Source organism: Ranitomeya variabilis, chromosome 2, assembly GCF_051348905.1.
Source record: "Ranitomeya variabilis isolate aRanVar5 chromosome 2, aRanVar5.hap1, whole genome shotgun sequence".
NCBI lineage: Eukaryota > Metazoa > Chordata > Amphibia > Anura > Dendrobatidae > Ranitomeya > Ranitomeya variabilis.
Window position 1 is genome coordinate 23,934,321 of NC_135233.1, and position 26,131 is coordinate 23,960,451.

General features: G+C 48.2%; 1 protein-coding gene across 3 annotated transcripts in view; it reads left to right on the forward strand.

Annotated features, from left to right (window-relative positions):
* LCLAT1 (lysocardiolipin acyltransferase 1) overlaps window positions 1-26,131 on the forward strand; it is a 224,634-nt gene that overhangs the window by 180,818 nt on the left and 17,685 nt on the right. For all 3 annotated transcript variants that reach the window (XM_077282117.1, XM_077282118.1, XM_077282116.1), the window contains one exon: window positions 2,083-2,199. In XM_077282117.1, the coding sequence (XP_077138232.1) occupies window positions 2,083-2,199 (117 nt within the window). The remainder of the gene's footprint in view (window positions 1-2,082; window positions 2,200-26,131) is intronic.

Genomic DNA, 26,131 nt, shown 5'->3' on the forward strand with positions numbered 1-26,131 from the left:
ATATCATGGTAAGGGCCGATGCCCCGTTTTCTCCAGGGAATCTTTTTCCATCATTATTTCTAATATTTCTCTTTCCACCTGTAGAAGTAATGACCGAAAAAAGTCAGGGAAAGTTCCGATGACACCAGGGAGTGATCCGGTAACATCTGACTGTGTGATTGCAGACGCCCCTGCCTGGAATAATCCCAGATTAGAGTCCCCCCTCCCCCAGTCTTAGAGAATGAGTGATATAGGTGACTCAGAATATACACCTCAGCTGCTGCAGAACCTGATAATAAAAACATAACCTCAGCCATTACACACCCCAGCTGCTGCAGAACCTCGTGATATCTCACCCCCCATCTCTGTATTTTCCGTACGGCTCACTCTTGGAGCAGGCTGAGCGTTTTCCATTGATTCATGGTTGTTGGCGCAGTCCGCCATTAATCACCGTTCTCTGGTTATCAGCATTGTGCCAGAAGCAACTGCAGCTCTGAGCTCATCACAAGACGCAGCGAGCGCTCTGCTGAACGAGGCAAGCGTCTGCCAGAACCGACCGTTGTGTGCTGCAGCCTGTCCTGCCAAACAACTGCCTGCGGAGTGAAAGGCCCAGTAATCGGGGACAAGACGCATCGTCAGGACGCACAACGGGCAGAGCAGAGGGGCCCGCTCACTGCTGGGGATGATGTGCAGAGCTCCCTGCAGAATAGTGAGTGCAGCTCTGGGGTATAATACAGGAGGTAACTCAGGATCAGTAATGTAATGTATGTACACAGTGACTGCACCAGCAGAATAGTGAGTGCAGCTCTGGAGTATAATACAGGATGTAACTCAGGATCAGTAATGTAATGTATGTACACAGTGACTGCACCAGCAGAATAGTGAGTGCAGCTCTGGGGTATAATACAGGAGGTAACTCAGGATCAGTAATGTAATGTATGTACACAGTGACTGCACCAGCAGAATAGTGAGTGCAGCTCTGGGGTATAATACAGGATGTAACTCAGGATCAGTAGTGTAATGTATGTACACAGTGACTGCACCAGCAGAATAGTGAGTGCAGCTCTGGGGTATAATACAGGATGTAACTCAGGATCAGTAATGTAATGTATGCACACAGTGACTGCACCAGCAGATTAGTGAGTGCAGCTCTGGAGTATAATACAGGATGTAACTCAGGATCAGTAATGTAATGTATGTACACAGTGACTGCACCAGCAGAATAGTGCGTGCAGCTCTGGAGTATAATACAGGATGTAACTCAGGATCAGTAATGTAATGTATGTACACAGTGACTGCACCAGCAGAATAGTGAGTGCAGCTCTGGGGTATAATACAGGAGGTAACTCAGGATCAGTAATGTAATGTATGTACACAGTGACTGCACCAGCAGAATAGTGAGTGCAGCTCTGGAGTATAATACAGGATGTAACTCAGGATCAGTAATGTAATGTATGTACACAGTGACTGCACCAGCAGATTAGTGAGTGCAGCTCTGGAGTATAATACAGGATGTAACTCAGGATCAGTAATGTAATGTATGTACACAGTGACTGCACCAGCAGAATAGTGCGTGCAGCTCTGGAGTATAATACAGGATATAACTCAGGATCAGTAATGTAATGTATGTACAGAGTGACTGCACCAGCAGAATAGTGAGTGCAGCTCTGGAGTATAATACAGGATGTAACTCAGGATCAGTAATGTAATGTATGTACACAGTGACTGCACCAGCAGATTAGTGAGTGCAGCTCTGGAGTATAATACAGGATGTAACTCAGGATCAGTAATGTAATGTATGTACACAGTGACTGCACCAGCAGAATAGTGCGTGCAGCTCTGGAGTATAATACAGGATATAACTCAGGATCAGTAATGTAATGTATGTACAGAGTGACTGCACCAGCAGAATAGTGAGTGCAGCTCTGGAGTATAATACAGGATATAACTCAGGATCAGTACTGTAATGTATGTACACAGTGACTGCTCCAGCAGAATAGTGAGTGCAGCTCTGGAGTACAATACACGGTTTTTATATTTTGTCTGATTGTCTGATCCCTCAAAAGATGAAATGCATTATTCCACTTTTTTTTTTTGTTTAAGACAACACCAAAGCTCGCAGCCATGAATTTGCTGAAAAGAATGCACTGGAGAAGTATGAATACGTCCTGCACCCTCGTACCACGGGATTCACCTTCATCGTGCATCGCCTGAGAGAAGGTAATGGTCTCATTTGCTTTTGTTGTGATGTGTGGAGAATACGATCACTGACTGGGAGGATTCAGGAATCAGCAGCGCAGAGTATTTCAGGGGGGGGAGTGTGCAGGTGCGTTGGGCTGCAGTTAGGGGCGGTGGATGTGCGCAGACATAAAACTGTCTAAAATTTGCTAATTTTAGTTTGCAAATTGTCTTTTTAGAGAGGAAGAGGACTAGAACTCTAGCGCCACCTATAGGAAGTAGCGATCCTAGAAGTCAATGTTGACCCTTTAACGAGCTTTGTCGCATGACTTAGGATAAAAGCCAAAGCAGAATCTCAGTTTGCAGACACGGTGTTTCGGGCTGCTGCTCCTCATCAGTGCAAAGTGTGAGGTCTGGTTTGGTTGATTGAGAGGCGTCAGCCCGGGATCCAAGTAGTAACGTTTCTCCTTGTGGACCGACCCGCAGTGCTGGCAGGTGGATATGGAGCGGTCCGCCGGTGTCCGGCCGGGTGAATGCGTGCAGCTGCTGCTTGTTCTCAGCCGTTTCTCGGCTGCTTTGCATATTTTTTTCCCATGTTGCATTGCCTTGAGGCTTTTCTTCTCCGTGAGTCTTCCCATCCCCCAGGACACGAGAGGTGCAGTAAATGCTGGCTCTTGTCTTTCCTCTCGGTCCGGGGATCGCGTTTACTCGCTTCAGCAGAAAATTCTTTGTTTCGATGACAACTTTCCTCCTCGGTGACTTTCGTGTGAATTCATTTTGGATCTTGGCAGCCGCCAATCCTCGGGGGAGAAAAGAAACCGAGCGACCAACATAATTTAACTCTAAAAATAGGAGGGTAAATATAGTCCTGGGCATGAAATCTGCTTTCTAAGTCGGCGGGCGGATGGAGCGGTGACGGGGATGTATTACCAGACTCTCCTAAATGGATTAGCAACGTCATGGGAAGATAAATCCTGCAGGATCCGATGTGACGGCGATTCTAGAGCCTGCGCCGGGGGAAGGGCTGTCTGGGGCAGGGGCATTACCCAGGGGTGGGCTGCAGAGGGTTGGTGACTGGCTGCAGTGCTGCTTGTGACCAGTAGAGGGAGCCTCATGCTGTCAGAATTTGCAGCAGGACATATTTTGAGACTCTGATCTCCCCGATTTTAAATGGGGTAGTTACCTTCTATAGAAGACTTTAAGGCTCGGGTGTGGGAATTGTGCCGTGCCCCATTAATATACAGGGTTAGAGCCAATGATTTGGTGAAAGCTACAGAGCGCTTGCATGCCAACCTTAAGGTGGCATATTTAAAGGGTATGTGTATTTTGTGATGTGAGCAGTGCCTATGTATAAAGCGGCACACGCCATTGCTATAAAGTTGTGCCAAAATCCGTTTTTTGTTCTCACCAGTAAAAGCAGGTAATGCCAGTCGGCAGTGGCATTATCGCAGGCCTGCTATACATCGCGGCAGCAGCTTGTCTCCGAGTCACAGATGATTAGAGCACTTATCTCCTAACCTAGCGCTCCGCCAGTCACCCGCAGACGTCCGCCCGCAGGTTTTCTGGGTCAGGTCTTGGCATACGGGAGATGACTGGAGGATGGAAGCAGCTTCTTTGTCACAAAGTCGCTCCCGGACCCTCGAATGTCCTAATCATTGTATAAGGAAAATGAAGCAACTTTCCTCTACACTCTGCTTGTTCCCAACATCTCTGCTTGGTGACGGTGAATAGAAATAATCTCCCACACTCTGAAATCCTGCAGAGCAATTGTATCAGTGCTAAACCCTCTGATACATTGTAACAAACTGCCAGCGCAGGACAGATCACTGCTGGTACATTGTAATAAACTGCCAGCGCAGGACAGATCTCTGCTGATACATTGTAACAAACTGCCAGCACAGGATAGATCTCTGCTGATACATTGTAACAAACTGCCAGCGCAGGACAGATCACTGCTGGTACATTGTAACAAACTGCCAGCACAGGATAGATCTCTACTGATACATTGTAACAAAACTGCCAGCACAGGATAGATCTCTGCTGATACATTGTAACAAACTGCCAGCACAGGACAGATCTCTACTGATACATTGTAACAAAAGTGCCAGCACAGGATAGATCTCTGCTGATACATTGTAACAAACTGCCAGCACAGGACAGATCTCTGCTGATAGCTTGTAAGGAGGTGCCTGTATTGGGGTCCCAGCAACATTGCACCTGGAACCACACCTAAAGGAAAAAAAGCATTGGCCACAGTGGCTGCACCTTTAATAAGTGATGGAGCTCTTTAACTCCATGTCTGTACAGGAGGAGGCAGAGCGCGCGCTATAACCCCATGTCTGTACAGGAGGAGGCAGAGCGCACGCTGTAACCCCATGTCTGTACAGGAGGAGGCAGAGCGCGCAATAGAACCCCATGTCTGTACAGGAGGAAGCAGAGCGTGCGCTATAACCCCATGACTGTACAGGAGGAGGCAGTGCGCGCGATAGAACCCCATGTATGTACAGGAGGAGGCAGAGCGCGCGCTATAACCCCATGTATGTACAGGAGGAAGCAAAGCGTGCGCTATAACCCCATGTCTGTACAGGAGGAGGCAGAGCGCGCGATAGAACCCCATGTCTGTACAGGAGGAGGCAGAGCGCGCACTATAACCCTATGTATGTACAGGAGGAGGCAGAGCGCGCACTATAACCCCATGTGTGTAAAGGATTAGGCAGAGCGCGCACTATAACCCCATGTCTGTACAGGAGGAGGCAGAGCGCGCACTATAACCCCATGTCTGTACAGGAGGAGGCAGAGCGCGCACTATAACCCCATGTCTGTACAGGAGGAGGCAGAGCGCGCACTATAACCCCATGTCTGTACAGGAGGAGGCAGAGCGCACACTATAACCCCATGTCTGTACAGGAGGGGGCAGAGTGCACGCTATAACCCCATGTGTGTAAAGGATTAGGCAGAGCGCGCACTATAACCCCATGTCTGTACAGGAGGAGGCAGAGCGCACACTATAACCCCATGTGTGTAAAGGATTAGGCAGAGCGCACGCTATAACCCCATGTCTGTACAGGAGGAGGCAGAGCGCACACTATAACCCCATGTCTGTACAGGAGGAGGCAGAGCGCACGCTATAACCCCATGTCTGTACAGGAGGAGGCAGAGCGCGCACTATAACCCCATGTCTGTACAGGAGGAGGCAGAGCGCACGCTATAACCCCATGTCTGTACAGGAGGAGGCAGAGCGCACGCTATAACCCCATGTCTGTACAGGAGGAGGCAGAGCGCGCACTATAACCCCATGTCTGTACAGGAGGGGGCAGAGCACACGCTATAACCCCATGTCTGTACAGGAGGGGGCAGAGCGCACGCTATAACCCCATGTCTGTACAGGAGGGGGCAGAGCGCACGCTATAACCCCATGTGTGTAAAGGATTAGGCAGAGCGCGCACTATAACCCCATGTCTGTACAGGAGGAGCCAGAGCGCACGCTATAACCCCATGTGTGTACAGGAGGAGGCAGAGCGCACACTATAACCCCATGTCTGTACAGGAGGGGGCAGAGCGCACGCTATAACCCCATGTCTGTACAGGAGGAGGCAGAGCGCACGCTATAACCCCATGTCTGTACAGGAGGAGGCAGAGCGCGCACTATAACCCCATGTCTGTACAGGAGGAGGCAGAGCGCACACTATAACCCCATGTCTGTACAGGAGGAGGCAGAGCGCACACTATAACCCCATGTCTGTACAGGAGGAGGCAGAGCGCACACTATAACCCCATGTCTGTACAGGAGGAGGCAGAGCGCACACTATAACCCCATGTCTGTACAGGAGGAGGCAGAGCGCACACTATAACCCCATGTCTGTACAGGAGGGGGCAGAGCGCACGCTATAACCCCATGTGTGTAAAGGATTAGGCAGAGCGCGCACTATAACCCCATGTCTGTACAGGAGGAGCCAGAGCGCACGCTATAACCCCATGTGTGTACAGGAGGAGGCAGAGCGCACACTATAACCCCATGTCTGTACAGGAGGAGGCAGAGCGCACACTATAACCCCATGTCTGTACAGGAGGAGGCAGAGCGCACACTATAACCCCATGTCTGTACAGGAGGAGGCAGAGCGCACACTATAACCCCATGTCTGTACAGGAGGAGGCAGAGCGCACACTATAACCCCATGTCTGTACAGGAGGAGGCAGAGCGCACACTATAACCCCATGTCTGTACAGGAGGGGGCAGAGCGCACGCTATAACCCCATGTGTGTAAAGGATTAGGCAGAGCGCGCACTATAACCCCATGTCTGTACAGGAGGAGCCAGAGCGCACGCTATAACCCCATGTGTGTACAGGAGGAGGCAGAGCGCGCACTATAACCCCACTGGCGCTGCTCCCTTATTGTTCCCTCTTTAGAGATGTAAGAATATAATAATCTGGTTACTTCATTGTTTTATTCCTCACCACCCTCTAGTGTTCACAAGTGGAATGACTTTCCCCATCACAGCAAAAGTGATGAGGAGGGGGAGGAGGTGAGCTGCGACAGCATTGAGCGCTGGTCCATAAAGCGCTGTGTAACATCAGATCACACACATGGAGGCCGCAGCCAAACAGTTAGCTTCAGACCACATTCACACGGTCAGTATTTGGTCAGTATTTTATATCCGTATTTGTAGCCAAAACCAGGAGTGGAACAATTAGAGGAAAAGTATAATAGAAACATCTGCACCACTTCTGTATTTATCACCCACTCCTGGTTTTGGCTTACAAATACTGGTGGAAAATACTGACCACATACTGCTAGTGTGAACGAGGCCTGAGACTAAGCTAATACTTACCCAAACGAGTGCGGCTTTATCTGCAGCTTATAGATGAGCAGTGATTACAGAGCGTCTGTGACCGGAAGGAGACGATAAAGGAGCGGACATTGTGCCATGTCTTCTGCCAGGTGCCCCAAGATGCACGAGAGGAAAACACCGCAACACTTCCCAAATATCCGAACAGAAGTTTTAAAGGGAACCTGTCACCCCAAAAATCGTATATGAGATAAGGCCACCGGCATCAGGGGCTTATCCAGCGTTCTGGAATGCATCCTGTAATGCTGTAGATAAGCCCCCGATGTATCGTGAAAGATGAGAAATAGAGGTTAGATTATACTCATGCAGGGGCGGTCCCGCTGCGGTTCGGTCCGATGGGTGTCGCGGTCTGGCGCCTCCCATCTTCTTACGATGATGTCCTCTTCTTGTCTTCATGCTGTGGCTCCGGTGCAGGCGTACTTTGTCTGCCCTCTTGAGGGCAGCGCAAAGTACTGCAGTGCGCAGGCACCGCGGCCGGTGGCCTTATCTCATATACGATTTTTGGGGTGACAGGTTCCCTTTAATAAAGCCATGAAATACTGGAAACCACATTACTAAGTGTATATAATGATATAGAGCATGCTGGTATAACCTGGGCATCTCCTGTATATAATTATATATGTACAGCTGGTATAACCTGGGTATCTCCTGTGTATAATTATATATGTACAGCTGGTATAACCTGGGTATCTCCTGTGTATAATTATATATGTACAGCTGGTATAACCTGGGCATCTCCTGTATATAATTATATATGTACAGCTGGAATAACCTGGGCCTCTCCTGTATATAATTATATATGTACAGCCGGTATAACCTGGGCATCTCCTGTATATAATTATATATGTACAGCCGGTATAACCTGGGCTTCTCCTGTATATAATTATATATGTACAGTCGGTATAACCTGGGCTTCTCCTGTATATAATTATATATGTACAGCTGGTATAACCTGGGTATCTCCTGTATATAATTATATATGTAAAATAACCACCAAAAAAGTAAAAAACTGAGCGGCACCGACCCTGTATCCAACCCTGAAGACAACCCCTTTATGGGGATAACAGATGTGAATCCTCGCTGCGCCGCGCACTTGAGACCTCAGGTGCTCCTCATAGAACAACAGACTTCAATCCAAGCAATCCTTATAAGAAAAAGATGAGGGCACTCACCGGTCTTCAGTAAAGTGTCCTGGACCCGTAGAAGCGCAGGCTAAGTGCGAAACGGCCGTCGTCCTCCTCTGCTCACACGAGCTTTGGCTCCCTCTCCCCCGGCCATGATTTTTACCTGGATTTGTTGTTGCTAATAAAGAAGTCACTTTACTGAAGACCGGTGAGTGCCCTCATCTTTTTCTTATAAGGATTGCTTATAATTATATATGTACAGCTGGTATAACCTGGGCATCTCCTGTATATAATTATATATGTACAGCTGGTATAACCTGGGTATCTCCTGTATATAATTATATATGTAAAATAACCACCAAAAAAGTAAAAAACTGAGCGGCACCGACCCTGTATCCAACCCTGAAGACAACCCCTTTATGGGGATAACAGATGTGAATCCTCGCTGCGCCGCGCACTTGAGACCTCAGGTGCTCCTCATAGAACAACAGACTTCAATCCAAGCAATCCTTATAAGAAAAAGATGAGGGCACTCACCGGTCTTCAGTAAAGTGTCCTGGACCCGTAGAAGCGCAGGCTAAGCGCGAAACGGCCGTCGTCCTCCTCTGCTCACACGAGCTTTGGCTCCCTCTCCCCCCGGCCATGATTTTTACCTGGATTTGTTGTTGCTAATAAAGAAGTCACTTTACTGAAGACCGGTGAGTGCCCTCATCTTTTTCTTATAAGGATTGCTTATAATTATATATGTACAGCTGGTATAACCTGGGCATCTCCTGTATATAATTATATATGTACAGCTGCTATAACCTGGGCCTCTCCTGCATATAATGTTTCTCTTGGTGGAGATGCAGCACGTTGGTGCACTGGTTGCGCCATTGTCGTTCTCGCCCTGTGCCGCGCTCTTGTGCCGCGCTCTGCCTCCAGCAGCTGCTCCCCCAGCCGCCATCACTTATCCTGTTGGCACAGGCGCCCCGCGTGCGGCTCCAGGACCCCGGCTGCCAATTACTGCAGACAATTGTCGTCCCAGCAGCAGTCGCTCGTCCAGGTGCCGCGTTCATCCCTTATTTCTCATTTTCCGCTGCGTTTGTTCCGGACGAGGGCAGAGTAATGCTCCTCCATATCCTATTGTTTTCTGGTTCCACTTCGGAGGATGATTGCCTTTGTCTTCCGGCCCTATTTATGTTGTTTTTCTTTTTTTTTAATTTGATTTATGTGTAGGAAAAAAATAATTCTTGGCGCTGTCGTCTTTCTGCTGAATGATAGAGAGGAGAGTCTCAGCAGCAATGTAATGGAGGAGAGTTGGAGGCCGCCGCTCCCTCCGTCCGCACGTATAGCCGCGCTGAGCCGCTGCAGAGCTCCGTTTACACTGTGCGGGGTCGGTGCAGCCAGGTATTAAATGGAGGGAATGTGAGACACAATGCAGACACCAGGGAGGAGCTCGTCTGCTTCACACAATAAGGGGAATACAATGTTGCAGTCAGATTGTAAGAAAGTGTTTCCAAACTCTTTGTATAAGTTTCCAAAGATCCACTAACCATAAAAGCCCGGCAGTGTCATGAGACCCTTAGTCATTTTTTATGGTGGGTCATATACTGATGGATCTTGAATGTGTTGGTGACGTCCGTGTTGGGGGCCATTGCAGCAGGTGGGGGCTCCTCAGTTGTTTTACCAAGATCTGATCGGCTCTTGACTTTCCACGGAGAATATTTCTAGCCCCCTAGTAACTATCATGATTACCATTGGACCCTCTAGATGCGATCTGTCCCCATCAGTCAGTAATGACCCTCACAATCGAGGAACGCTTATGTAGCTTCCAGTGGAAACTTGTCATTAAGTAAAGCCGCTCTTACATTTCATCCTGTGTAACTCAGTAAGGGTTCGGGGAGCTAATTAGCCAACAATGCCACGCAGCATGGAAACCGATTAAAAATACATTGTGCGCCGGGTATGAATTGTTAATGGAAGCAAAGGACGGCGCTATTGTGCTGCGGCGGGCACCCAGCGCCGTGGAGGGGTCTATTGTGTGCACGGAAGGGGACACATAATGCTTGTCAGTCTGCACGCTGTGTAAGGTTTCTCCACACCGAGCCAAGGCAACAGTCTGGTGATGAAACGCGGAGGTCACGGTGTCCAAGTCCTTCTGTCTGCCGCCACGCACAATGGCTGATCATCATAACAGTTCATTATGTTCCTCAGTGTTGTCAAAAGCTCTGCTTGCTGTGCAGCCAATTATCAGGAGAGATTGTTCCATTTACTTGCACTCACACATTGTATCAGTCTGGAGTCTAAATAGCAGACAGGACCTTATCATGTATCTCTGTGTACAGTGAGCTCCCCCTAGTGGTGACCGCAGGCAGGATCTTATCATGTATCTCTGTATACAGGGAGCTCCCCCTAGTGGTGACTGCAGACAGGATCTTATCATGTATCTCTGTGTACAGTGAGCTCCCCCTAGTGGTGACCGCAGGCAGGATCTTATCATGTATCTCTGTATACAGGGAGCTCCCCCTAGTGGTGACTGCAGACAGGATCTTATCATGTATCTGTATACAGGGAGCTCCCCCTAGTGGTGTCTGCAGACAGGATCTTATCATGTATCTCTGTATACAGGGAGCTCCCCCTAGTGGTGACTGCAGACAGGATCTTATGTATCTCTGTATACAGGGAGCTCCCCCTAGTGGTGACTGCAGACAGAATCTTATGTATCTCTGTATACAGGGAGCTCCCCCTAGTGATGACTGCAGACAGAATCTTATCATGTATCTCTGTATACAGGGAGCTCCCCCTAGTGGTGGCTGCAGACAGGATCTTATCATATATCTGTATACAGAGAGCTCCCCCTAGTGGTGACTGCAGACAGGATCTTATCATGTATCTCTGTATACAGGGAGCTCCCCCTAGTGGTGACTGCAGACAGGATCTTATCATGTATCTCTGTATACAGGGAGCTCCCCCTAGTGGTGACTGCAGACAGGATCTTATCATGTATCTGTATACAGGGAGCTCCCCCTAGTGGTGACTGCAGACAGAATCTTATCATGTATCACTGTATACAGGGAGCTCCCCCTAGTGGTGACTGCAGACAGGATCTTATCATGTATCTCTGTATACAGGGAGCTCCCCCTAGTGGTGACTGCAGACAGGATCTTATCATGTATCTCTGTATACAGGGAGCTCCCCCTAGTGGTGGCTGCAGACATGATCTTATCATGTATCTCTGTATACAGGGAGCTCCCCCTAGTGAAGGCTGCAGACAGGATCTTATGTATCTCTGTATACAGGGAGCTCCCCCTAGTGAAGGCTGCAGACAGTATCTTATGTATCTCTGTATACAGGGAGCTCCCCCTAGTGGTGGCTGCAGACAGGATCTTATCATGTATCTGTATACAGGGAGCTCCCCCTAGTGGTGGCTGCAGACAGAATCTTATGTATCTCTGTATACAGGGAGCTCCCCCTAGTGGTGACTGCAGACAGAATCTTATCATGTACCTTTGTATACAGGGAGCTCCCCCTAGTGGTGACCGCAGACAGGATCTTATCATGTATCTCTGTATACAGGGAGCTCCCCCTAGTGGTGACTGCAGACAGGATCTTATCATGTATCTCTGTATGCAGGGAGCTCCCCCTAGTGGTGGCTACAGACAGGATGTTATCATGTATCTGTATACAGGGAGGTCCCCCTAGTGGTGACTGCAGACAGGATCTTATCATGTATCTCTGTATACAGGGAGCTCCCCCTAGTGGTGGCTGTAGACAGGATCTTATCATGTATCTCTGTATACAGGGAGCTCCCCCTAGTGGTGTCTGCAGACAGGATCTTATCATGTTTCTCTGTATACAGGGAGCTCCCCCTAGTGGTGGCTGTAGACAGGATCTTATCATGTATCTCTCTATACAGGGAGCTCCCCCTAGTGGTGACTACAGGCAGGATCTTATCATGTATCTCTGCATACAGGGAGCTCCCCCTAGTGGTGACTGCAGACAGGATCTTATCATGTATCTCTGTATACAGGGAGCTCCCCCTAGTGGTGTCTGCAGACAGGATCTTATCATGTTTCTCTGTATACAGGGAGCTCCCCCTAGTGGTGGCTGTAGACAGGATCTTATCATGTATCTCTCTATACAGGGAGCTCCCCCTAGTGGTGACTACAGGCAGGATCTTATCATGTATCTCTGCATACAGGGAGCTCCCCCTAGTGGTGACTGCAGACAGGATCTTATCATGTATCTCTGTATACAGGGAGCTCCCCCTAGTGGTGACTACAGACAGAATCTTATCCTGTATCTCTGTATACAGGGAGCTCCCCCTAGTGGTGACTGCAGACAGGATCTTATCATGTATCTCTGTATACAGGGAGCTCCCCCTAGTGGTGACTGCAGACAGGATCTTATCATATATCTCTATATGCAGGGAGCTCCCACTAGTGGTGGCTGCAGGCAGAATCTTATGGATCTCCTGTATGCAGGGAACTGCTTTTCAGAGAATAACAATCTTTAAAAGCCGGACAGTTGGACAGAGACTAGTCGGCCACTTAGTTCCACAGCGTCTTCTCACCTGCTCTTTGCGTTGGGGTGATAGGTCTCTCCCTATGCTTGCACAGGTTGACAACAACTGACCCTCCAGAGCTGCGTGCATAGAGAAAGCAGCTAGGGACCTGTCTGTTGGGTGAGTCTCCAGGGCGGCTCTGTTCCCAGTGATTGTTCTTTTCCTGAATTGTTAGTGTCAGTCAGACCTATGTGGCTGACGTGATGCAGCCAGGCCTGGTACGCGCTGCCCGTGTGTCGGCCATAGATGAGCTGTCGGGTTCCCTGTAAGTGCCGTCCTGTGTGCACAGAAGCAGGAGGATGTTTGGTTTTGCATCAGAAGAATGGAGAAACATTTCCTTTCCAGGCTTAGGACATCGGTCAGACGCTCGGTGTTCCTGAGCAGCAGATTGTGCCACACTCCCGTGTCATGTCCCTTACATAATTTTTCTACGTGGTGTTTTTCTTTAAGATCCCAGAGTGAAGGTTATTCACACCTCCCGGGGACATAATGTCTTGAGCAGATCTTCCCGCGGTGAGCGACATTCTTGGCTCACTTTCCTAACAATCCCCAACTAAATGAATTGGCAGCAGATTTGCATATTAGCTGCTGGAGTAATTAAGAATGGTTCATGAATGGTCAGAGGTCCCGAATTCTGCCAGAAGCTGTAATCTCTCTGCTCGTCTGTCGGGGCTGTGCACTGCCGGGAACAATCCGGGAACTGCAGGTAGCTGGACCCCGAATGCAAGTTATTAACCATCTACCTTTGGGACCCCTGCTGTCCACAAGCCAAAGCCCCATTCTCTGGATCTTAGGGGCTTCAGCCGTAGGACAGCAAGTTAGGTATTCTGTGGGTGGTTAATAATAACTGTTATCGTCCAACCTGAGGGGCTCTGTCATGTCTCACATTGGAAAGAAGGCTCTTAAAGATGCCCTAGTTATGGTTTTCTAGGGTTTGAAAAAGTACAATTCTTCTAGGACTGATTGAAAAAGCCTGAGAGTCCTGGCCATCATCACGGCCACCCATAAAGAAGCCTGCGAGTCCTGCTTCCTCCATCCACTCTTAGATCAAGCATGTGAGTCCTGTTTTCCGCTTACCACTTCTATAGAGCGTTTTAACTTTGCTTCCCCACATACAAAAAGCCTGCAAGTCCTGCACTTCTTTCCCCACTCAAAGAAGGCCTGTGAGTCCTGCTTCCCTCAGTGTAGTCATAGATTAAGCCTGTGAGTCCTGCTTCCCTCAGTGTAGTCATAGATTAAACCTGTGAGTCCTGCTTCTCCCACCTACTCAAAGATTAAGCCTGTGAGTCCTGCCTCTCACACCTACTCATAGATTAAGCCTGGGAGTCCTGCTTCTCACACCTACTCATAGATTAAGCCTGTGAGTCCTGCCTCTCACACCTACTCATAGATTAAGCCTGTGAGTCCTGCTTCTCACACCTACTCATAGATTAAGCCTGTGAGTCCTGCTTCTCACACCTACTCATAGATTAAGCCTGGGAGTCCTGCTTCTCACACCTACTCATAGATTAAGCCTGTGAGTCCTGCCTCTCATACCTACTCAAAGATTAAGCCTGTGAGTCCTGCTTCTCACACCTACTCATAGATTAAGCCTGTGAGTCCTGCTTCTCACACCTACTCATAGATTAAGCCTGTGAGTCCTGCTTCTCACACCTACTCATAGATTAAACCTGGGAGTCCTGCTTCACCTGCCCATTGATGTTGAAAGCATTGGAGGTTTCTTTGAGTGTGGCTAGGAGACATGGGACTCTCTGGCTTTTTGTATGAATGGTGACAGAAGAAGTAGGGCTCACCACCTATCTCTATGACTGGGCTGAGTAAGCAGGACTCAAAGCTTAGGAGTGTGGCGAGAGAAGGAAGGCACCCTGGCTTTTTCTACATGGGTGGGTGAAGCCGGACTCTCGGGCTTTCTCATTATGGGCGGGGAATTGACTCTCAGGTTTTCTCTATGAGGGGAAGCAGGACACGCTAGCTTTCTCTATATGGGAGGGAAGCAGAACTCAGGATTTTTCTTTATGGGGAGGAAGCAGGACTCTCAGGCTTTCTCTATATGGGTAGGGGAAGCAGGACTCTCAGGCTTTAAAGGTATGGACAGGGAAGCAAGACTCTCAGGCTCTCTATATGGGGGAGAGCTGGACTTTCAGGCTTTCTCTATATGAGGGAAAGCAGTACTCTCAGGCTTTCTCTATATGGAGGGGAAGCAGGACTCTCAGGCTTTCTCTATATGGCTAGGAAGCAGGACTCAGGCTTCCTCTATATGGGGGGAAGCAGGACTCTCAGGCTTTATATAGGTGGGGTAAGCTGGACTCTCAGGCTTTCTCTGTATGGAGGGGAAGCAAGACTCTCATGCTCTCTCTATATGGGGGGAAGCAGGACTTTCAGGCTTTCTCTATATGGGGGGGGGGGAGCAGGAATCTCAGGCTTTCTCTATATGGGCTGGGAAGTAGGACTCTCAGGCTTTTTGTATGTGGGGAGGCAGGACTTTCAGGCTTTCTCTATATGGAGGGGAAGCCGGACTCTCAGGCTTTCTATATATGGAGGGAAAGCAGGGCTCTCAGGCTTTTTCTATGTGGGGGGAAGCAGGACTCTCAGGCCTTCTCTATATGGAGGGGAACCAGGACTCTCAGCCTTTCTCTATATGGGGAGAAGCAGGACTCTCAGGCTTTCTCTATATGGCCAGGAACCAGGACTCTCAGCCTTTCTCTATATGGGGAGAAGCAGGACTTTCAGGCTTTCTCTATATGGGGGGGGGGGGAGCAGGACTCTCAGGCTTTCTCTATATGGAGGGGAAGCAGGACTCTCAGGCTTTTTCTATGTGGGGGGAGGCAGGACTCTCAGGCTTTTTCTATGTGGGGGAAAGCAGGACTCTCAGGCTTTCTCTCTATGGGTGGTATACATTACCACCATCTTTTCTGTGGTCGCACATCACCGGCGGCCAGCTGGACTGCACCACGTCATTCTGTGGGGGGGAGGACGGGCCTTGGAACATTTGGTAACATTTTCTTCTCGGTAATATTTAATAATAGCTTAGCAGAAAGGTCTTTAGAGCTGTAAGCGGCTTAGTAACCGCTCATTAAACACACACCGCCAGGAATAGCTCCGCTTCACGTGATCCTCATGGCTGCTTATTGCGCTGCCATATTTTTATTTTTTGCTTATTTTGCAAAAATCTAGCAAATGTTGAGGTTTAGCTCTGGAGAGGGATGAATAGCGGCCGACTGTTCCCGGGAGGATTGAGTCCTGACCACGCTGCAGCGCTGCTCTGAAGCACATACTTTCCCATACAGGTCAGCCAGCAGTTACACAGCGGAGGCGACGGCAGATCCTGGACGTCCGGGGCCCCGGCTTCATTATCCTCGGCGAAAACTGCATGATGAGTTATCCTGCCCCTTCCATTTCTAGATCATGCATTGGTTTTCCTCAGTCCCATGTAACGCACAATATTTTTTTTTATCCTGCTGCAGATTTGTCTGCAGTCCCACGTAAAAACAATAACTCTTGTCATTACTCTCAGCGCAGTGGATGTTACCTGCAGTCCTATGTAAAACCACAGATCATTCAGTAGGCACCATGAAATGTAGTAAGTGTACATATTTGATCGCATACAATGAAGTAGGAAAGCTAGCAGTCCTATGTAAAGCCGCCGATAACAGATTGTGATAGCTCTCTAGGGGGAAGGCAATGAAGTAGATTAACTACAGTCCTATGTAAAACTGCAGATAACATATTACAAGTACTCCAGGTGGGGGATGAAGTAATATATTTGCAGTCCTATGCAACACTACAGATAACAGTGATAAATCCATGTGGACAGGCAGTGAAGTATAAGTGTAGCTGAAGTCCTATGTAAAACTGCTGGTGATATCTTGCGATGACACAGTCAAGTCGATTTAGCTCCTATGTAAAGCTACAGATAACCCATGCTGATATCGCCCCTGATACAATGAAGGTGATTTACCTGCAGTCCTATGTAAAGCTACAAATAACCCATGCTGATATCGCTCCTGATACAATGAAGGTGATTTACCTGCAGTCCTATGTAAAGCTACAGATAAACCCTGCTGATATTGCTCCTGATGAAGACCATTTACTTGCAGTCCTATGTAAAAAAAAAAAAAAACAACAACAAACGTTAATACTCTATTGCTCTGTGGACAGATAATTAAGTTGATTTTACCTGCAGTCCTATGTAACACCGCAGATAAATCAGTGTTGCATTTAAAGGGACAGTGCGAGAAATATTGATTATTTTTTTACCCTGGTTCTCGCTTCTCCCATTTAATGTCTGATCCGGCGCCTGTGAAAGCCGCGCAGCGTTCGGGACACTTTGGCGTATAATTTCCCTTATATAATGCCTCCATTACGGCGGCGCGGTGTGAAGTGGCTCTCAGCCATGTTTGATTATATCGGCTAGAAAGCAGTGAGCGGCGGTTTTCATCTTCTGACCCAATATTCCGGGACTGTCTCGTGTTTATGCCACATTCCGCCCTGGTGAATGTACGTAGTTGTCCCCCTTCACTGTTCGGGGGAATAATTCATCCGCTGCCACAATGTATGTCAGAGAACGCACATCATTGTAATGGCCGAGCCGGCGAGTAATGAGGGAGGCGCAGCCGGCGGAGAGGACGCAATTACTTAACAGCAGTGTGGGACTCGACAGCCCCTTATGTTGGAGAGGTGACCCCCATATCTAGTGCGGTCGGCACAGAACAGCAAGGGGACGTCTGTTAATGACAAAATTATTTCTACCGCCATATAGTGCGCATCCTCGATACATGCTGCCTGGAGACGACTGCGCAGAGGAGCTCTGTAAATGCTGACTTACATCATGTCTTATGCTATAGTCACATCCAGAGCTGCTTTCAAAATTCTGCTGACTTCCTGTTAACGCTCAGGCTTCAGGCCTGCTGTCACGTAACAGTCCTTGTGTCTGCATAAGTACTTTATGGGAGAAACGTTGGCCCGATTCATCATTTGCAGATTTGTTTTGTTTGTGTTTTTTGTCACTTTTTTCCTTCTTTTTTTGTCTTGAGATTTATTGCACCAGATTCATCAAAATTGCGCATACGGTTCACAAATGTGGCGCAAAAAAAAGGACTTCTTTCCTGTCCTTAACCATTTTTCAAACTTTTTGAGAAACTTTTTCAAAATGTCACGAAGATGTGATTTTTGAACAAAACATGCGTAAAACTACAGTACACGTGGGGGAAATTGGAGTGAAGTTGTGCCAAACTTTTTAAAAAGTTGCAATTGATGAATCTGGTGAAAATATCTGGAATAACTTAACTTGGCCCACAAAGCAGAAAACAAAACAAAACAGAAAACAGGCAAGTTCATATAAAGTAGACTTAAAGAAAGGCTCAAATAGACCCATGAACAACAAAAAGTGACAAACGCAATGAGGAATCGGGGCTGTGGTGTGTATATCAGAGGTCGTCGTCAGTGATGCACATCAATGATGGTGCACTGCACCGTGAACTGAATTCTGGATGTATTTATAATTTACTTATTTATAATTTACTTATTTATATACTTTATATTGTGCTGAACCTCAAAATATCTTTATTGCAGTCATGTTCAGAGCTGCGTTCCAAATTCTGCTGATTTTCTTCTCTTCTGCTGTTAGGTCTCCTACAGTGGGGACAATAAGTATTTGATACACAGCCGATTTTGCCATTTTTCTTACGTATAAAGAATGGAGAGGTCTGTAATTTTAATCGTAGGTAGAAAATCACATTGTATGATTGTTGCATAATTAGCATTTTAATGCATGAATTAAGTATTTGATACAATAAACAGAACTTAATATTTGGTCCAGAAACCTTTATTTGCAATTAGAAAGGTCAGACGTTTCCTGTGGTTCTTGACCAAGTTTGCACACATTGCAGCTGGGATTTTGGCCCCCTCCTCCATACAGATCTTCTCCAGACTTTTCAGGTTTCGGAGCTGTCGCTGGGCAACATTCAGATTTGCTCCCTCCAAAGATTTTCTATTGGGTTCGGGTCTGGAGACTGGCTGGGCCACTCCAGGACCTTGAAATGCTTTTTACGGAGACACTCCTTAGTTGGCCTGACTGTGTGTGTTGTGTCATTATCATGCTGGAAAACCCAGCCACGACCCATCTTCAACGCTCTGAGGAAAGGAGGTTCTTGGCCAAAATCTTGCGGTACATGACCCCATCCATCCTCTCTTCATTATGTTGCAGTCGTCCTGTCCCCTTTCCCCCAAAGAATGATGTTTCCCCCACCATGCTTTACGGTTGGGACGGTGTTCTTGGGGTTGTACTCACCCTTCTTTTTCCTCCAAATATGGTGAGTGGAATTGATACCAAAAAGTTCTATTTTGGACTCATCTGACCACGTGACCTTCTCCCATGTCTCGTCTGGATGGTCCAGATGGTCACTGGCGAACTTCAAACTTGGCTGGACATGTGCTGAGTGAGCAGGAGGACATCTCGTGCCCTGTAGGATGTTAATCCGTGACGGCGTAGTGTGTTACGGTAATGTTTGAGACTGTGGTCCCAGCTCTCTTCAGGCCATTCTGGTCCTCCTGTGTAGTTCTGGGCTGCTTCCTGACCTTTCTTAGAATCTTCCTTACCTCACATGGCGAGATCTTGCTTGGAGCCCAAAACTGAGCAAGATTGACTGTTATCTTGTGTTTATTCCATTTTCTGATAATTGTGCCAACAGTGGTTGCCTTCTCACCAAGCTTGTTGCCTATTGTCTTGTAGCCCATCCCAGACTTGTGTAGGTCTACAGTCTTGTCCCTGGTGTCCTTAGACAGCTCTTTGGTCTTGGCCATGGTGGAGAGGTTGCAGTGTGATTGTGTGTGGACAAGTGTCTTTTATACAGGTAACGAGGTCAGACAGGTGCAATTAATACAGGTAATGAGCTGATCTCTGTGTAGCCCTCATGGACACAGACCATTGTTTATGCAGCCTTCTAATGTTTTCTGTCATCCTAGTCCTACATTCACAGCTACACTGCTCAATACTGCTGTATGATGTCCTCCATTCTACTGCTTTCTAGTAAGCGCTTTATCTCATCTTAGAGTTTGGTTCACAGCTACTCTGCTCAGTGCTACTGTATAATGCCAAAGAAAAAAAAGGGGAGAAGCCAGCACTGCTTATGGTCTGAACGCAATACAAATGATGCACATGCACCTACTGAATTCTATCTATAGTTCAAATATGAGACATTTAGCAAATAATTGATCAATTTTTTGAGCTACCCCGCCACTTCACGGCAATCTCATAATGGGGCAGTCCTACGCTACGTATTTTATTAACATTGTGCCATTACGGCCTCCTAGATGTATAAAAAAAGCATAAAAAGAAAGACACCATTACTTTACTATGACATGCAAGCTGTACCTGGAGCATTTTCAGAATCACTCCCTTGGTGCCAGGAAGGAAAAGCGTAGGTGAAGGCCGATCAGGTCCTGTACGGACATATCAGATCTGGCTTCCACACCTCCAGATCTGAAATGTCCGCACAGGACCTGATCGGCTTTTACCTGCGCTTGCCTTTCGCGGCACCAAGGGAGTGATTCTGATATGCTCCAGGTACAGCTTGCATGTTATGGTAATGTTATTTAATGTGGTCTTTCCTTTTTTTTCTCTCTTAATACGTGTAGGAGGCCGTAATGGCACAATGTAAATAAAATACGTAGAGTAGGACTGCCCCATTATGAGAATGCCGTGAAGTGGCGGGGTAGCTCAAAGAATTGATCAATTGTTTGCTAAATGTCTCATATTTGAAATACAGATAGAATTTAGTATGTGCATGTGCACCTTATGTATTGTGTCCTGACCTTAAGCAGTGCTGGCTTCTCCCTTTTTTTTTGTCTTTACATTGGTAAGTGGCTGACCACCACTGTTGCCGCGCAGGCTGGGTTAGGTACGCCTTTCTTTCTGTGTTCATTGTGATTGATAGGCTGCTGTTCACACACACAGCAGCCCTGCCCTGCCTCAGGCTCTAGTTAATTGTGCACCTGTGTCTCAGCCTGTTTCACCCTTTAACTTCGGTGCTGGTTCGGCAGTGTGGAAGCCAGATCTGAAATGTCCGCACAGGACCTGATCGGCTTTTACCTGCGCTTGCCTTTCACGGCACCAAGGGAGTGATTCTGATATGCTCCAGGTATAGCTTGCATGTTATGGTAATGTTATTTAATGTGGTCTTTCCTTTTTTTTTCTCTCACTCTTAATACATGTAGGAGGCCGTAATGGCACAATGTAAATAAAATACGTAGAGTAGGACTGCCCCATTATGAGAATGCCGTGAAGTGGCGGGGTAGCTCAAAGAATTGATCAATTGTTTGCTAAATGTCTCATATTTGAAATACAGATAGAATTTAGTATGTGCATGTGCACCTTATGTATTGTGTCCTGACCTTAAGCAGTGCTGGCTTCTCCCTTTTTTTTTGTCTTCACTGTATAATGCCATCCATCCTATCCTGCTGCTGCTTTTCAATAAGTATCTCACCGCAGAGCTGGATTCGCAGCTCCACCGCTCAGAATAAAGCTGTATAATGACGTCCATGTTGCTGTTTCTTCTAATCTTAAGTAGAGACAGGAAAGCAGGAATCCAGTATGTCTGTGTAATGTGTCATCATGGCAGCTAATCCTGACCCTCAAGCCCAGAGAGGACTGAAATTAGAGAAAGGTCCTGCAGAGGGGGAAAAAAGGAGGATATCTGGTCACAACAGCCAGAGATGGTGTTATTCTTCATATGCACACACAGGACTGATGATTCTGAAGTCACCCGAAAAGACAAGTTGACTTTATTATAAGTTCAGAACCGGTTCTCAAAAGTGACCAGTGTAATTTGTACGCGCACAGCCGCGGGGCTTTCCCATGGAAGGCACTGGCCTAAGAGATGCATATGGGGTTCCGACTATTGGGGGACATTGTGATGTCGGCTCCCAGCCCCCCATGTCCGGCTTCGCTTTAGCCCGCACTGACCGGCCCTGCAGCAGAATATCATAAGAAGGGAATTAAAGGCATGAAATAAGGATTTTAATGAAGTGGGAGCGCGGCTGACGTCAGGCCGGCTCACTGATTGCGGCTTCCAGGTGGCCTAATAAGATGAAAATGAAGTTTATACCCTCAGCGACTTTAAGCCAGGCTTGTGTTCTGCCTGTGATTGAATCTTAATGAGAAGACTCTGCTGTGTGCAAACATGTCTGGGCTGGTAGCGGGATTGTTAAATGGAGACACATGACATGGCCCTTGTGATAGAAGAGGCGCTGCATCATCTCCTCCTGGTAATGGGAACTGACGGCCTGGAAGATGCAGCTATTTATATTCCCGGGGTGTCGGAGCTATCTATAGAATATCATTAGCGTGGCGGGGGTCTGCGGGGTACGCCGGGGGTCTGCTCCTCCTGTACATGGCACATGCTATTAATACCAATATACTGCAGCCCAAGCCATGGAGCATATGAGAGCCGGCAGCAGGGGCCTCCATATTAGAGGCGGCTACTGGTCTCATCTGCTTGTGAACCCTTTATAGGGTTAACCCCCACTGTCCTATATACCGGTATATCATCCACTGGTCTCCCCATAATGGTACATCGTCCACTGCTCCCCCGTAACGGTACATCGTCCACTGCTCCCCCGTAACGGTACATCGTCCACTGCTCCCCCGTAACGGTACATCGTCCACTGCTCCCCCGTAACGGTGCATCGTCCACTGCTCCCCCGTAACGGTGCATCGTCCACCGCTCCCCCGTAACGGTGCATCGTCCACCGCTCCCCCGTAACGGTGCATCGTTCACCGCTCCCCCGTAACGGTGCATCGTCCACCGCTCCCCCGTAACGGTGCATCGTCCACCGCTCCCCCGTAACGGTGCATCGTCCACCGCTCCCCCGTAACGGTGCATCGTCCACCGCTTCCCCGTAACGGTGCATCGTCCACCGCTCCCCCGTAACGGTGCATCGTCCACCTCTCCCCCGTAACGGTGCATCGTCCACCGCTCCCCCGTAACGGTGCATCGTCCACCGCTCCCCCGTAACGGTGCATCGTCCACCGCTCCCCCGTAACGGTGCATCGTCCACCGCTCCCCCGTAACGGTGCATCGTCCACCGCTCCCCCGTAACGGTGCATCGTCCACCGCTCCCCCGTAACGGTGCATCGTCCACCGCTCCCCCGTAACGGTGCATCGTCCACCGCTCCCCCGTAACGGTGCATCGTCCACCGCTCTCCCGTAACGGTGCATCGTCCACCGCTCCCCCGTAACGGTGCATCGTCCACCGCTCCCCCGTAACGGTGCATCGTCCACCGCTCCCCCGTAACGGTGCATCGTCCACCGCTCCCCCGTAACGGTGCATTGTCCCCTGCTCCCCCGGAACATCAAGGTTTGTTTCGTCGTCTTCTCTTTGCGGCGGTGCTGAGTAAATGTTGTCTTTTTGAGAGCAGTGTACGGTGTGAACAGTGAGCAATGATCGTCCTCTTATTTGATCAGTAGCGTTTATTTGCAGACGTGCGTCTCCGGCACTTTCCATCTCGCCCGGCGCCCGCTGCTGGTAGGACGCCATCGTCAAATATTGTAAGAAGGGAGGATGTTCCCTGCGTACAGAGAACGCCGCTGGCCGGCGGGATTATTAATCGTCCTGCATTTTCAGACTTTTTTTAGTGTTAAAAATTCCTGACATGTCGGTCAGCGCGCCTTGTTATTAAAGGGGCGGTTGGTTTCCATCGTTGACATCTGTCTCTGTCGAGGTGACTTTGACACAAGACCTAAATGGGTTGGATTCGGTCCTAGGACACCTCAGAGCGTTACATGCCTGTCACGTATTTGTCGAATTTTGGGGTAACATTTTCTGAACCTTCCCTTTTTCACACATGGGACTGTCATGAATCCTTTATTAACAAGGCATCCTATGAGCTTTCATGTTTCCGTTGGCCTTTTCTCCATCCTTTGTCTTTCCCTCTGTGACTCCTCTTCCTCTCTGCTGACTCGGGCACACTTTTTGCGCAGCCATCCATCATCATCTCCACGTTATCTTTTTTTTCCTTATATTAAGAATTAGTTGAGATTTGGCGGCTCTCGTCCATATTCATGAGCCGGCATGGGGCTGACGAGGGCGGTGACGACGGGGCGACATTTTTTATGAAGGTTTTCCATGTTTGATATTGAGTGCCCGGTGCCGATCTGCCGGCTCAGCACATCGCAGCCGAACACCGGCCTGATCCCCGCGCTGCCACAAGCGGCCATTAATCAAGGTGCTCATCTCCGAGCTGACGTCAGTCCATGTCTATGTGACTGATGGAGGGGGAGGGGAGCGTATAATGGAATTTTATAAGAGAGGCGCTGAGCGTTCAGCCGCACTCACCGCCGCTCCAGAGACCTCTTGGCCTCGATACGTTAAAGAAAATTGCAGGCGAATCTTCAAAGCTGCAGCTCAGCGGAGAAAATTTGGGCTTTTTTGTTAAATTGGTCGACCATTGAAGTAAATGGAATCTATAAGTGTCGGCGCGTCTGCTATAAATAACCGGAGAGACGGCGGCGGGAGCAGAATACGGGGGCGGACCGCCATTATGTGCTGCTGTAAGACCCTGGGCTAGTATCTGTACCGGGCGATGCCCCGGAGCCACAGCCAGACGGGGAAATACAGTATCACTGTATCTAAGCCAATCACGTGCGGTACTGTCTGCAGAGAGTGTATCTAATCCTATCCTGTGTGATACTGTCTGCTGAGAGTGTATCTAATCGTATCCTGTGATACTGTGTGCAGACAGTGTATCTAATCCTATCCTGTGTGATACTGTCTGCTGAGCTGTGTATCTCATGCTATCCCGTGTGATACTGTCTGCAGAGTGTATCTAATCCTATCCTGTGTGATACTGTCTGTAGAGTGTATCTAATCCTCTCCTGTGATACTGACTGCTGAGCCGTGTATCTAATCCTATCCTGTGTGATACTGACTGCTGAGCTGTGTATCTAATCCTATCCTGTGTGATACTGACTGCTGAGCCGTGTATCTAATCCTATCCTGTGATACTGACTGCTGAGCTGTGTATCTAATCCTATCCTGTGTGATACTGATTGTTGAGCTTTGTATCTAATCCCATCCTGTGTGATACTAACTGCTGAGCCGTGTATCTAATCCTATCCTGTGTGATACTGACTGCTGAGCCGTGTATCTAATCCTCTCCTGTGTGATACTGACTGCTGAGCTTTGTATCTAATCCTCTCCTGTGTGATACTGACTGCTGAGCCGTGTATCTAATCCTATCCTGAGTGATACTTACTGCTGAGCTGTGTATCTAATCCTATCCTGTGTGATACTGACTGCTGAGCCGTGTATCTAATCCTCTCCTGTGTGATACTGACTGCTGAGCTTTGTATCTAATCCTATCCTGAGTGATACTTACTGCTGAGCTGTGTATCTAATCCTGTCCTGTGTGATACTGACTGCTGAGCTGTGTATCTAATCCTGTCCTGTGTGATACTGTCTGCTGAGCTGTGTATCTATTCCTATCCTGTGTGATACTGACTGCTGAGCCGTGTATCTAATCCTATCCTGTGTGATACTGACTGCTGAGCTGTGTATCTAATCCTATCCTGTGTGATACTGACTGCTGAGCCGTGTATCTAATCCTATCCTGTGATACTGACTGCTGAGCTGTGTATCTAATCCTATCCTGTGTGATACTGATTGTTGAGCTTTGTATCTAATCCCATCCTGTGTGATACTAACTGCTGAGCCGTGTATCTAATCCTATCCTGTGTGATACTGACTGCTGAGCCGTGTATCTAATCCTCTCCTGTGTGATACTGACTGCTGAGCCGTGTATCTAATCCTATCCTGAGTGATACTTACTGCTGAGCTGTGTATCTAATCCTATCCTGTGTGATACTGACTGCTGAGCCGTGTATCTAATCCTATCCTGAGTGATACTTACTGCTGAGCTGTGTATCTAATCCTATCCTGAGTGATACTGACTGCTGAGCTGTGTATCTATTCCTATCCTGTGTGATACTGACTGCTCAGCCGTGTATCTAATCCTATCCTGTGTGATACTGACTGCTGAGCCGTGTATCTAATCCTCTCCTGTGTGATACTGACTGCTGAGCCGTGTATCTAATCCTATCCTGTGTGATACTGTCTGCTGAGCTGTGTATCTAATCCTATCCTGAGTGATACTTACTGCTGAGCTGTGTATCTAATCCTATCCTGAGTGATACTGACTCCTGAGTGATACTGACTGCTGAGCCGTGTATCTAATCCTATCGTGTGATACTGACTGCTGAGCCGTGTATCTAATCCTATCCTGTGTGATACTGACTGCTGAGCTGTGTATCTAATCCTATCCTGTGTGATACTAACTGCTGAGCTGTGTATCTAATCCTATCCTGTGTGATACTGACTGCTGAGCCGTGTATCTAATCCTATCCTGAGTGATACTGACTGCTGAGCTGTGTATCTAATCCTCTCCTGTGTGATACTGACT